Raw genomic sequence first — 13,069 nt, forward strand, 5'->3', positions numbered from 1 at the left:
GGAGAACTCACTTTGTATTTGCGGAGTAGTGAGGAGTGATTCATGATTCGGTCTGTGTCCGCTGCGTCCCGGGGCACCACCACAATCCCAAAGTCCCCAACAATCACCTCCATCTAGAAGAGGGGGGGGGGATGAGAGAGAGAGAGAGGAAATGAGAGAGAGAGAGAGAGAGAGAGAGAGGAAATGAGAGAGAGAAAGCCTTTTGTGAGATCATGACCCCAAGCCCCTACCAAGCAACTACTTAGCAGGGTGCAGGTATCATCCATGTGGAACCCCAAGCTTTAGTCCTACACTTGCTTTCTCAGCCCCATCAGTCCACTCCTTCAAGTAACAACCCGTAACAGTGTTAGTGGAATGAGTGAGAACTTTGCCTGGCACACAGAATATGCGTAATAAATACCCCTAGACTAAATGAAGAAGCGTGGCTCTGCATGCCTGGGCACGATCTCTCCAATCCCTGAGGCTCCTGTTGAGTTCATAATGCTGACGAATAGCATGAATGGCACATAGTCCTATGGTGGACAGCCTGTGGCAACACAGATCCCGTTGTCCAGCAAGAAAAGCCCTAGCCCCCCGGTGGGCTACTGAGAGGGGCTAGAATGCTCCCTGCTCACCCCAGTCAAAGCTGCTGAGGGTCTCAGGGGGCAGCGCTGAGCTTGTCATGCATCGGTGTGTGCAGAGGAAGTGATAGGACAATTATAACGGGGTCACTTCTGAGGTCAGCCTTTGATAGGAGCTTGCTGCCATATGAGAAATGAAACCTTTTCCTTAAAAAAATAATAACCTTTAAAATTTATCCTGACTATAGACAATAATAGAAGCCTGGAAAACTAAAACAAAACAAAACAAAACAAAAAAGAAGGAAAAAAAAAGAAAGAAAGAAGAAAAAACAATCAGAACCACACCACACAGAAAACCACTAATATAACCATAATAAATTTGTTTTCCTCTCTACAAATAAGTGTATATATCCACAATTGGATTACACTGAAAAACAAATCACTTTATCTGCATTTTAATTTAACATTATATTGTGAGCATATTCTTACATCACCAAAATTATTTGAAAAGATTAAGCTTCAGCAATCTGTGTCCTTTATTGTCAAGCTGAACTATGATATGGCAGGATATATCAAACCCATCTTGTATACTAGAAAGTGTGCAGTGACCTGTTTTTTTGCAGTTTTACATCAGACTTTGTTGAAGATCTTTATACATAAGCCTTCTACCACTTCTCTGATTATTTCTTTAGGATAAGAAGTAAAATAATTAGATGAAAGGATCTGAACTGGACACATTTCAAGCTCTTGAGACATATTACTAAGCTTTCTGGAAACTCAGGCCAATTTTTGTTTTCAGAGTCTGAAAGTGATGGCACTTAGATATTTGGATCTAGCCTGGGCGTATTATTATTGCTTAGATCTTGCCAATTAAGGATCCCAGGTGGGGGGAGTAGGGAGGGGAGGCCGGCTGCTTCTAAGCAAGGCAGCTCATTGAGCAAGACCTGGTTTTGGCAGCAAAGGACCCAGGTTTCTACTTACAGTTCTCCAAACTAGTGACACCGACAGACATTAAGGAGCACTGTGGGGGGGATTTCTGCACTAGCAGGATTCCACTTCTAAGTCCAATTCACTGATTATGTTCGTGTGGGTGCATGTGTGTGTGTGCATGCACGTGATTGGGTGCACGTGCGCGTGACTAGGTGCACGTGCGTGTGCGTGCACATGCGCCTGTGCCCTTGGGTTTTCCATCCACTTTACCCTACTTCTGCCATTGCTGAAAACTGGAGCTAGAGTTGCAACTGGAGCTCTGTTGTTGCTGAAATAAAAAGTCGGCTGAAGGTGCCCTAAGAGGGATGTCGTGAAGAGAAGTTAAAGGTGGGTGTAAAATATCAGGGCCCCATGGGATCGTGCCATTTGGAAAACTAGAGCATTTTGCCACTTGCTGCACCGATCGGTGGTGTTCAGACCCGGTAAAGTGGCACGGTTTAAACTGCCCTATAAAAACCAGGCATGTTAGGGAGAGGCAGGGCAGGGAGCTGGAGGTAGACCCAGCCCCTCCTGCCATAGCTTTTAGAGTGCTGCCCTGGGGTTCACTACTCCGAAGGTAACCTAAGACGCTGGTTCTCACACGTGGCTGCACATTAGAATCGCCTCAGGTGTTTTAAATTTTCCCAAAGCCTAGTTCACACCCAAAACCAATTAAATCAATCTCTGGGAATGGGACCTAGGCATCAACAGTTTTTTAAAATTCCCCAAGTGATTGCAAGACTCAACCAAGCTTGAGAACCAGTGGTCTAAATAAATACTGAGTTCAAACTCCAGGGGAATTGGTAGGGTACGAAAGAGAAGAAAGGAGAAAAGGGAAGGAAACGGAGGGGAGGGAGGAATGGGAGGGATACAAGGGAGACCCTTAAGGGCTTGGCTATGTAGATGTTTCAGGATATCTGGTGTAGGCCGCATAATGCAGGATCTGCCTTCCATTTGATTCTGAGAACTGGATGGGTGTATCATATGCCTGAAATAATGGGGCTATTTAAAGAGAACATCCTCGTTTAAAGCATGAAAACAATGGCTCAGAATGGCAGTCAGGACTCCTGGGGGGATGGCCCTCAGGGTGACATTAGTGCATCTGCTGCTTTCCACTCAGGAACTAATGATCTGGGCACCCAATCAGCCAGGTGGCTCAGTGGGTAGCAAGCAGATGGAGACCGAGCACCCAATCAATAACAGTGCCAGGTGGCTCAGTGGGTAGCAAGCAGATGGAGACCGTGCTGCTTGAGACGTTTTCCTTTGCCAGAATCAGGTGACAGACTGGCCCCCTGGGAATCACAGACGGGCAAGGGAGATGGGGTCTAGAGACAAGACACGGCGTTACCACATCAAAGAGGCATGTCTGCAGGCGTGTAGGCCAGAGGCTGCCGGCTTTATCTTCTAGGGCTCCGGCTTGATTTTCATGCTGGAGGGTGTTTGTGTGGGTGTGTGCTTTGGGGTGAGGGGAGGTGCCAGGTGCTAGAGTTGGGCGAGGTGTGCCCCACCCCAAGTCCCTGCCTCTCGTCTTCACCTGGCCTCCGGGATACCACCCTCTCTTGGTTGTCCTCCTACCTCCCCATCTACTCTTTTTTGGTCTCTCATCTTGCTGGTTCTTTCTCATCTCCCTAACCTTGAACTTGAACCATTGGAGTCCCCCATGCCTCAGTCCTTGGACCTCTTTTTTATCTGTATTCACACACTTAATGATTTCTTTCGATTTCGAAGCTTTAAAGACACACTGAAGGCTCCCTAATTGATACCTCCAGCATAGATTTCTCTCTTCAACTTCAGGCTCATATAGCCAGCGGCCTTTTCAACATGCCAGTTGGGGTGAGGCATCGCAAATTTGATATGTCCATGAGCCCCTAAATGCTCTGACATCAATCAATCATTACCGCCCCTCCTCCCAATGTTTTCCCTGTAGCCTTTCATTTCAATAAATGGAAACTCTTCTTACAATTGCTGAGGCCAAAGCCTTGGCAAGTTCTTTGATTCCTTTTTCTCTCACATCCCACATATGATTTATAAGGCAACCCAATTGACTCTGATTCCAAAACAAATCCAAGAACCGGCTCATTTTTCACCATTTTCATCCCTTCAATCCTGGTCCAAGCTTCCTTTGATAGGGTAGATAATGGCTCCCAAAGATACCCAGGTCCTAATCCCTGGACCCCCATGACCGCATAAACCAGTGGTTCTCAACCTTCTGGCCCTTTAAATACAGTTCCTCATGTTGTGACCCAACCATAAAATGATTTTCATTGCTACTTCATAACTGTAATGTTGCTACTCTTAGGAATCGTAATGTAAATATCTGATATGCAGGATGGTCTTAGGCGACCCCTGTGAAAGGGTCGTTCGACCGCCAAAGGGGTCGCGACCCACAGGTTGAGAACCACTGCCTTAGAGTTTATTTTCTAGGAGTCACATTACTTGGTCAGAAGCATATGAACTTTCTCAAAGTTTTTGATACATTTGACATACTATATACTGATACGGTTATAATTTACAAATTAGTAAAGCTGCCCTGTTTGGGGAATTTCTTCCTGCTTTTCCTATTTCATGCATAGGTTACTGTGGCAGGTACCTCAAAAAATAATTATTTAAGGATTGAGATAGACTAGGAGTGTGTGGGTAATAGGAAAATGGTTAGGGTCCTTTTAACTTTATTAGAAAATCAAATATTTAAAAAAAACTTTTGTTTTGACATAAGTTTTAATGTTGTTGTTGTTTTTAATTAAATGTCACCTTCTCAGTGATCTTACCTTTTCATCTTCTAGTCAAAGGCTCCCCAGGGGAGGGATGGTGGGGATGGGGAGAGCAAGTGGAAGGAGCGGACTCTGCTTCCCCAAATTCAGGGAATCCGAGGGAAGGATGTGAAACATGTTGAGGCAGGAAGCAACCTGGCCTCGGGAGAAACACAGGGGGCAAATCTCTTGGAAGGAATGTGCAGTTATCATCATTCCTCCAGGAGGCTGAATTCCAAGACCTGCCTTGCTGGATTTCAGGGATGCTTTGGGTAGGAGGATGCCCAAAGGTCTTAGCCAAGACCTTTCTGGAACAGAGGGTTGAGCAAGACAGATATGGCTTCATCTCTTGGGTCAATCACTAACTAGTGGGAAACATTACACAAATGATTATTTCAACTGCATTGCTGTGAAGGATAAGGCCAGATTACTATTCAATGGCTAATATCCTTTTAGTGGCTAATGTCTTACCGGTAACTGTCAAAAGTTTACCCATAAAACATTAGGCACATCTCGTGGTGGAGGCAAACTACCTTACGGGCTGAACGCCTCCAACCAAGCTTTTCCCGGGTACCCTTTCATTCTTCCATTCAACAATTTTTTATTGAGTGTATATGGCAAACTGGTCCCTGTCCTGCTGTTGCTGAAAAAGACAGGTACATTTCGTGTGCTCACAGAGCTTACTGTCTTGTAGGGGTAGATCATAAACAGATAAATATTTAAATGAGAAAACATCAGGTAGAGCTAAGGACAATATTGAATACTGTGGGGGAGGAAGAAATTTCCCCCTACCCTAGGTTCTTCCAGCAGGTCTAGTAATTAAATCTACATAAGGCAGATGAACAAGAGAAAATAACCAAATTTAATTACATACTCACGTATGGGAGCCCCACATACATAAAGGCCAGAGACCCCACATACACGAGAGGGTCAAGACAGGTAAAATGAGGGGTAATGGCATTCTGAGCTTCAGATGAGGTCCGACGCCTTGGGGCTTCAGAGGGGAGCAAGGTCATTCTCAGGAGGATAAGAGCAGGTGTTCAGTGGTTAAATATTCGCTGTGCCCTCCAGAGAGGTCATTAAACTTTATTTCTGGTGCTAACTTATTATGGGCCAAGCTCCAAATTTAAATTCTTGAAGGGACAAGTAAAAGCTTCTCCCCACAGGGTCTCAATTGCCTTCACCTCAAAATAATCCCCAGGCTAAAGTCGCACATTTAGGAGGCCTGTTCTGAACCCCTTCAAAATCAAACACAATTACTTTTCAGCTGAACTCTAAATGACTAGAAGAGGAAGACATAGGGACACCTGGGCAAAGGGCATTCCCAGTGAAGCCACCGTGAGTGCAAAGGCCCTGGGGTGGGAAAAGGTGTTCAAATAGAGAAGCCAAGTGGACCTGGAGCCCAGAGAGGTGGGGGAAGTGGACAAGGACCAGATCACAGTAAAGATGGGGTTTCAGTCCAATTCCAAAGAGAAACCATTAGGGTGTTTTAAACAGAGGCCTTGACTTCTATTAGCAACAGGATCCAATTTACGTTGACTGAGCCAGGCAAGTCTAACTAGCAAGACCCTCTGTAGGGTCACTCTGAGACCCTGGTTAGGGTTCCGAATTCTAACCGTGCTCTCTTCCTAAGGTACCGTACCTGAGCGACATGCGCACCCTTGTGTTTCTCCTCCAGATGAGGAAATTCAGGGATGAACATGGGACTATCAGTAAGGAGGGGAAGAAACAGTACCTGCTATTGTGCCAGGCACAATGTTAGGAGCTTTATTTATTATTACATTTAATCCTTACATCAACTCTCTTCTGAGATATGTGCCTCAGTTCTCACTTCATAGATGGGAAAACCGAGGCGCAGTGAGATTTAGTCACAAGTCCGAGTGGCACAGCCAGGAGGTGAACTTCCACTCGCTCTGATCTGCTTTAAAGGCTCCTTCGGCAGCATCACACGGAGGCACCGTAGGAAGAAGCTAGGAGAAGTCCTTGGCAAGTGGAATGGGGAAACTGAGACAGAGAGCTGAACAAACTGACAATTTACAGCCGGATACAGAAGGTCACCTCCCTAGAGAGAACATCCAGGACTCAGTTGTATTTCAGCTCCAGGCCCAGAAAAAGCAGTAAAATCAGACAAGTGTTGCCATGGCTGCTCAGGACCAGCTGCATTGACTAATGACCCCATATCCTGACACCGACCAATCAGTGGGACCAATCAATGAAGACCACCACCCTGAAAGAGCACACCTGGAAAACTGATGAATAGTCTCTTGAGACCATCCCCTGAGACCTCCCTAGAGCACGCCCGCGCCTTTTCCTTCTCTCTCCTCTCCCCCCAAAGGCGTGCATCTCCTAAGCTCTAAGGGACCCCAGGAGACTTGCAACCAGGGGAGCCATGGGCAGCGGCAGCTCATCCCAGGCTAACCCCCTGAACCCGTCTCCAGGGCCCCCTCTTCCCTGACTTCTCAGTGAGCCAAGGCAGACCTGCGGAGGCTCATTTCTTTCCTGTAACGTTTCTACAGAACCACAGCAGCCGCGCCTCGGCTCTCTCCTGCTGCTGCTTCTATCCTAAGCCCTTCCTTGCTCCACTGTCCCCAGCTTTACTAAACATCCTCTCAAAATCGCCGGGACTGGGGTTGTGAAATCTTCTCTGCAAGAAGTGAAGAGCTCACACCGCGGGCGGCCCCTAGCAGACCCGCTCAGGGCCTGGTCCCCTTGCCAAGAGCAACACCTCTTCTAGATCCATTGTTAAGACTCACGTTTTAGTGACTTGAAACTTTTTTGGTTTGGAAAGATTCTCTGTCTTTTCTCCAGGCACCTCATGGGCTAAGTCCTCTGTTTATTACCCTACATTGCCCCCTGGGGTATGTCATTTTGTATGCTTCTGAGTGGGTCAGAAATGATGTGGGGAGAACGTGTCCAGTAGGCGACAGGCTTCTGCCACCTGCTCCACCCATATCAACCAAGAGTCGTCCACCTTGGTTCTGCGGCACGCCCCCCCCTCCCCGTTCCTCCCCGGAGGGAAGGCTGGGTGGGAATGCATTTCCAGAATGCCGCTCAGTGCAAACAAATGAATGATGCTTCTGAGGGGGTTCCCAGAGAAAGTCATCTCCACTCCCCTTTCCAACTTGACGGGCGGTGTGGGAAGGCAGGGGATTCCAGACTCAAGTCAACAGCCTGAACACTAAGCCAACAGTGCCTTTCACACGAGAACCAGAAACTCCCCGCTAGGGCTGAGCCGCCTTCCCCCAGCCTGTGAATTCAGCCCAGGCTCATCAGCTCGGGGGACCTAATCCCCAGGGTGGGAGTGTCCGTGGGGCTTCCTGGCCGCGGCTGGACTGTCTGATAAAAACCATCTGAGCCTGAAAAACCAAATGTTTGTCTTTGCTCCATTTGTCCCGGAGCCCAGGGATTTCTTCTGGAGTGGCCATTGCCCCGGGCTCTTCCCCTGTTTATTTGCTTTGGTTGGTTTCCCACAGCTGGTGGATGGAGGAGGCAGTTAGGCCACGGGCTGGTTGGCTGGAAAAATGTCGGCTACAGCCTATTGGAGCTGGCCTGTGGAGTGCCCGGCTTTGGGAAATGCAAAAAGAAAGACAAAGGAACAAAGAAAAAAACACTTTCCTCATTGGCCCGTCTCTGGTGCCTCACGTCCCTTTTAGACTTTCATTCCTTTGGGTTAAATATTGACCCTGGCTCATTTAAAAGGCGAGTGGCCAATACATTTAATCATTAAACTTAATGATTTTGCCATCTTGCTGAAAAGTCAAACGCTTCCCAAATAAAGACCAAGAGAAACCTTCTAGTTCAACCAGCCAGAACCATTGCCCCCCAAAAGGTCTTGTTCCCACCACTGGGTCTTGTACAGCCTTCTCTCAGCCTCTCAAGCCCTCTCTTTCCACCCGCTTAATCCAATCCTGTCCATCATTCAAAGCCCAGCTCAGTGCTGCCTCCTCCCTGGCCTGCTGTGAATTACATGTATCATTCCTCTCACTTGACCGTCTTATCTGGATTAGGGAGCTGAAGATTTATGCAAAATCCCTCTCTGCTTAACCAATAGTTAGGTCTTGCACAAGTCACAATCCACGGGAGCCCTGGTTTCCATCTCTGTAAACGGGGATAGAGATCCCACTTCTCAGGAATGCTCTAGGTCTTGAGTCTAGGGCAGGGGTGGGCAAACTTTTTGACTCGAGGGCCACAATGGGTTCTTAAACTGGACCGGAGGGCCGGAACAAAAGCATGGATGGAGTGTTTGTGTGAACTAATATAAATTCAAAGTAAACATCATTACATAAAAGGGTACGGTCTTTTTTTTTTTTTAGTTTTATTCATTTCAAATGGGCCGGATCCGGCCTGCGGGCCGTAGTTTGCTCACGGCTGGTCTAGGGGTTAACTGAGACACAAGCCAAGTGTTTATGGCCTGTCTCCCCTCTTGGTCTATTTTGTTTTCTCTGTTCCTCCAGCCCTAGAACAGTGCCGGGCACATGGCAGCTACTCAATAGTTTAAAACCAATGAATGAATAGCAGCCAACGTTGATTGAGTGCTTTTTAGGCTCAGAAACTCTTCTGAACTTTTCACATGTTTTATTTCATGGACTAGAAGGAACTAAGCTAAGAAAATGTAAGATACTTTTAGGGTGCCAGTGCCTCCAGGGCAAATAACGTGCTTATGTTCATCGTGGACACTCAATAAGTATTAGTTGCAAGATTGATTGAAGGAAAGAATACTCGAATCAGAGTTAATTTGCCAGGCTGCTTTCCACCATAACCTAATGGACAAAGCAGCTGGCAGCATAAGGTTCTGGACCGCAGGTTTTGTTTGGGGGAGGGGAGTGAGTGAGTATGAAATCTTCCTGCTTCATAAATCTGTCCATGGCTGACCGGTTAGCCTTTGGCCTTGGTTTCCCACGGACCTTGGTCCCGCCTGCACACCCGTTTTGGTGCTGGTTTCAGGAAGCAGCACAGCAATGACCAGGCCTTCTGCGGGAGACTAGTTCTCTAATAAGTCCGGAAATGCCTGGCCGGCATGGCTCAGTGGTTAAGCGTCAACCTATGAACCAGGAGGTCATGGTTCGATTCATGGTCAGGGCACATGCCTGGGTTGTAGGCTCAATCCCCAGTGTAGGTCATGCAGGAGGCAGCCGATCCATGATTCTCTCTCATCATTGATGTTTCTATCTCTCTCTCCCTTCTTCTCTGAAATAAATATATATATTAAAAGCCCAGAAATGAACAGGCTGGGGGGGGCTGGGTCCTGATCTCCAAGGCTAGCCCAGGAACCTGAGTCTTGATTTCTCCTGGAATCAAGAATGAAAATGCCAACCACCAGGAAACACACAAGCAGCTCTTTGGGATCCTATGGAGGAACATGATGCACTTGTATGGAATTTTCTCCCCGGGGAGTGTAAGGGTTAGGGGTGTGTTGCTGGTCAGAGGAGGTCGGAATGCTCTGCAGGGCTAATGGATCTCTTTGCCTAACAGGAAATGCCCACGGGGTGTGTTGGGGTGGGGGTGGGGTTGTCCCTTTAGTTGTGTAATTAGATTTCTGGGTAAAGAGCGCTGGCTCAGGAATCCAAAGCAAAGAAAGAGCAAGAGGGACTCGGTGGAGAGTGTGCGGCTGGAAAGGGCCTTGGCGGTCCCGCTGTAGAGCAGCTTGTCTCGGCGGCTGCCCAGCCTGAGTGGGGACAGAGCGGCTCCCCACTTCCCTAGAGCTTCCCTTACAGGAGGGTGCAGAGGTTGCTGTTTCTCCTTCTCTCCTGTCTGGTTTCTGAGGATTCTGGAGAAAACACGGGAGACTGGAACACAAAGCCTGGGCCCAGGACTTTTCCAGGGAGCTTTGTTCTCCTGCTGACATGGGCAGGTTCTGGCGCTGGGCTTACCAGGTGTTCTGAGAAGTGTTGAATGAATGAACGACACCTGGGCTAGAAGCGGGTCTCGCAAACCTCATCCCCGGTGATCCCATGCTTAGGGACTGAAATTCCAGGCAGGCCTCAGAGGGCAGACCTTGCTAGAAGAATAAACAGGGCTCACCCTGTGCCCAGTCTTGAAAAAGACCTTCCTTTTCTAGACCATGAGAGCCAACTTTCCCCAAATAAGGACAGTGGAATAATTCACTGAGCGACTACAGTTTCCTGCTCCCTGTACCCACCTCTGCCCAACCCCAACCCTATTTCTAGCAGAGAGCCAGCCCCTTTAGGAGCGGAATCTGCAGGGCAGACAACAGAATGTTTTTAAGTCAGTGGTTTTAAACTCCCTGAAGAGGTTTCACCAGATGTCCGGAGGAGAGAGAAAATAGGGATATAGCATCAGAATAAAAAGAGCTTTAGCTGTCTCTCCCTCCCCACTACTGGAAAGAAGCTAGGGATCTGTGAAACCTCTCCCTCCTCCCTCCCAGGCATCACCCTGGGAGCAAAGCCTGATGATCATAGGTGGGGGGAGCCCAGCGCTGGGCTTCTAGACTCAGCCAGGAGTCCCGTGCCCCAGGTGAGCATAGAGCAGCGGTTCTCAACCTGTGGGTCGCGACCCCTTCAGCGGTCGAATGACCCTTTCATAGGGGTCGCCTAAGACCATCCTGCATATCAGATATTTACATTACGATTCATAAAAGTAGCAACATTACAGTTATGAAGTAGCAATGAAAATAATTTTATGGTTGGGTCACAACATGAGGAACTGTATTTAAAGGGCCAGAAGGTTGAGAACCACTGGTATAGAGCCACCAATTTCAAGGCACCACAAGGCCTGAGTAGAGATGTCTGTGGGGACCCTCATGAATTGATATTCATGTGCAGGGCGAACAGGAGCCTCTCAGGTTCTGCTAGTCAGCGATGACTAAGACCAACTTCCCATCATCCCTGTGGGACAGCGGTTTGGAGTTGAATTTTAATTTGGTTTAAATTTGGTCTGGCACACCTGTGTTGTGGGCTGAGATTCACACTCACAGCTCCTTGGTTTTTTTTCTCTCTGCCTCAGATACCGTGATTCTAAGGACGCCACAGACTGGCTGGGGGTTGAATCAGAGGACTGAGTGATGGGCCAGGCTGGGTGGGGAGGTAGAGCTCTGGGCTCTAGAAAACCCACTAATGAGCTTTGCGTATCCCCCTCACCCACCTCGCCTGCTGCCTGTGCTGTGGACTGGAGTCCTCAGCACCCTGACCAGGACAGATGTGGGTCCCTGCTGGCCTGGGCCTGCTGGGCCCTCTGGGAGCAACCAGGCTGGGAGCCCCGATCTCTGGGGTGACCCGCCAAGTGGGGACACAGTTGAGTAGGTGAGGGTCTCACTCCACCTCCACTCTCCCATTCCCAGTAAAACAACAGCTATTGGTTTCTCAAATTTCCTGTCTTAACCAACATGTCATTTCAGCTCCAGGGGCCAAAGGGAAGGGAGGGGCCTGGGGCTCACTTTTCTGTTCTTCAAATGTCAGACGGGCAACAATGAGAGTAGCCCTTTTGGAGGGCAGTTAGAGGACCTGCAGGCCACGAGCTAACAAAGCCCTGACCGCGCTTCCAGAACCCCAAATTGGGTACGTTTCAGGCTCCACAAAGCCTGAGTCTGCCCTGGAGAGGAGTCCCTGGAGGCTCCCAGGCCCGGCCTCCCGCTGGGACAGCCCCGGACAGTTGCCCGCATTTGCCTGGATTCTTGGCAGAGCTCTGCTGCGATCTGTACAGAACTTTGCCCGCGTGACTTTTCACCTTCACGGCACCTTGTGAGGCAGGGAGGAAAGTGAGAGCTAATGGAGCCACCTAATCCAGAACTGAAAGGGGGTTTAGAATTTCTCTGCCGGAAATCGTTGAGGGCTGGAGATGAAAGGCCTGCACTGTAATTTGCTCCCCTGAGTCTCTCCTCCCCTCCTGGTTGTCCCACAGCCTGTCAGCATGGATGCCCTTCCCCCGTACCCATGTGTAGACCTCCATGTCTGCGCAGGTAAACTCACTTATGAACATATGTTGTATGTAACAGTGTGTCAGGAGCTAGGCAGGGCGCTATAGATAGGGAAATCCATTTAATTCTCCCCAAATCCGATGAGGTAGGCACCATTATTATACCCATTTTAGAGGTGGGAAAACCTGATGCTCAGAACGTATTTTGTCATGAGTTGTGTTAGAGTAGAACTAGAATCTTGAGTCTGATCCTATCGGATCTCTCTCTCTCTCTCTCTCTCTCTCTCTCTCTTTTGAGTCTGATCCTATCGGATCTCTCTCTCTCCAGAGACATATATATGTATTATTTCATATGTATCCATCTTGCCACCTAATACTTGGGGTTAGGGACTGTATTGTATATTTCTTTAAAATCTCCGGATGCTATAGATAACATTCTATAGATCTTATAGATTAAATACAACTGAGGCCCAGAGTTGTTGAGTGATTTGCACAGGGTCACACAGCAAGTTAATAAAAAGCACTGGATCCGAAATTCCTGCCTGGGACTCAGCTTGCAGAGGGCTATCCATGGGATTGGGGGCATTAGCTCTGGCTCTCAGATGAATGAATTCGTGAAAGAACAAGAATAATTTGCCACGAGAAGAGTGAGTCCTTTAAGAATCAGCTGGCTTAAGACCATCCCAGTCAGATCTGGTAACCAAGGACGTCCACTGAGCTTCTAAGGGATATAAGTTTAACTTCCTGGTTCCCTGTAGTCCAGGTCAATGGCCAGAAGGATCCTGCTGACCTGTTGCCATTAACGTCTTCCCTCTGGACCCCATTCTCCAGTTGAGGGAATTCTAGGGTGATATTTACTACCTCTTCAAAGAGAATCCAAGGAAAACAAAACACAATAATTCAAAGGGGTAAAGGCCT

The 13,069-nt window shown here is 48.1% G+C and overlaps 1 protein-coding gene across 3 annotated transcripts in view; it reads right to left on the minus strand.

Annotated features, from left to right (window-relative positions):
* Positions 1–13,069, minus strand: part of NMNAT2 (nicotinamide nucleotide adenylyltransferase 2) — a 100,250-nt gene that overhangs the window by 1,538 nt on the left and 85,643 nt on the right. For all 3 annotated transcript variants that reach the window (XM_005881312.2, XM_005881311.2, XM_014529271.1), the window contains one exon: positions 12–113. In XM_005881312.2, coding sequence (XP_005881374.1) covers positions 12–113 — 102 coding nt within the window. The remainder of the gene's footprint in view (positions 1–11; positions 114–13,069) is intronic.

This window comes from Myotis brandtii, unplaced genomic scaffold (assembly GCF_000412655.1).
Source record: "Myotis brandtii unplaced genomic scaffold, ASM41265v1 scaffold678, whole genome shotgun sequence".
Classification (NCBI taxonomy): Eukaryota; Metazoa; Chordata; class Mammalia; order Chiroptera; family Vespertilionidae; genus Myotis; species Myotis brandtii.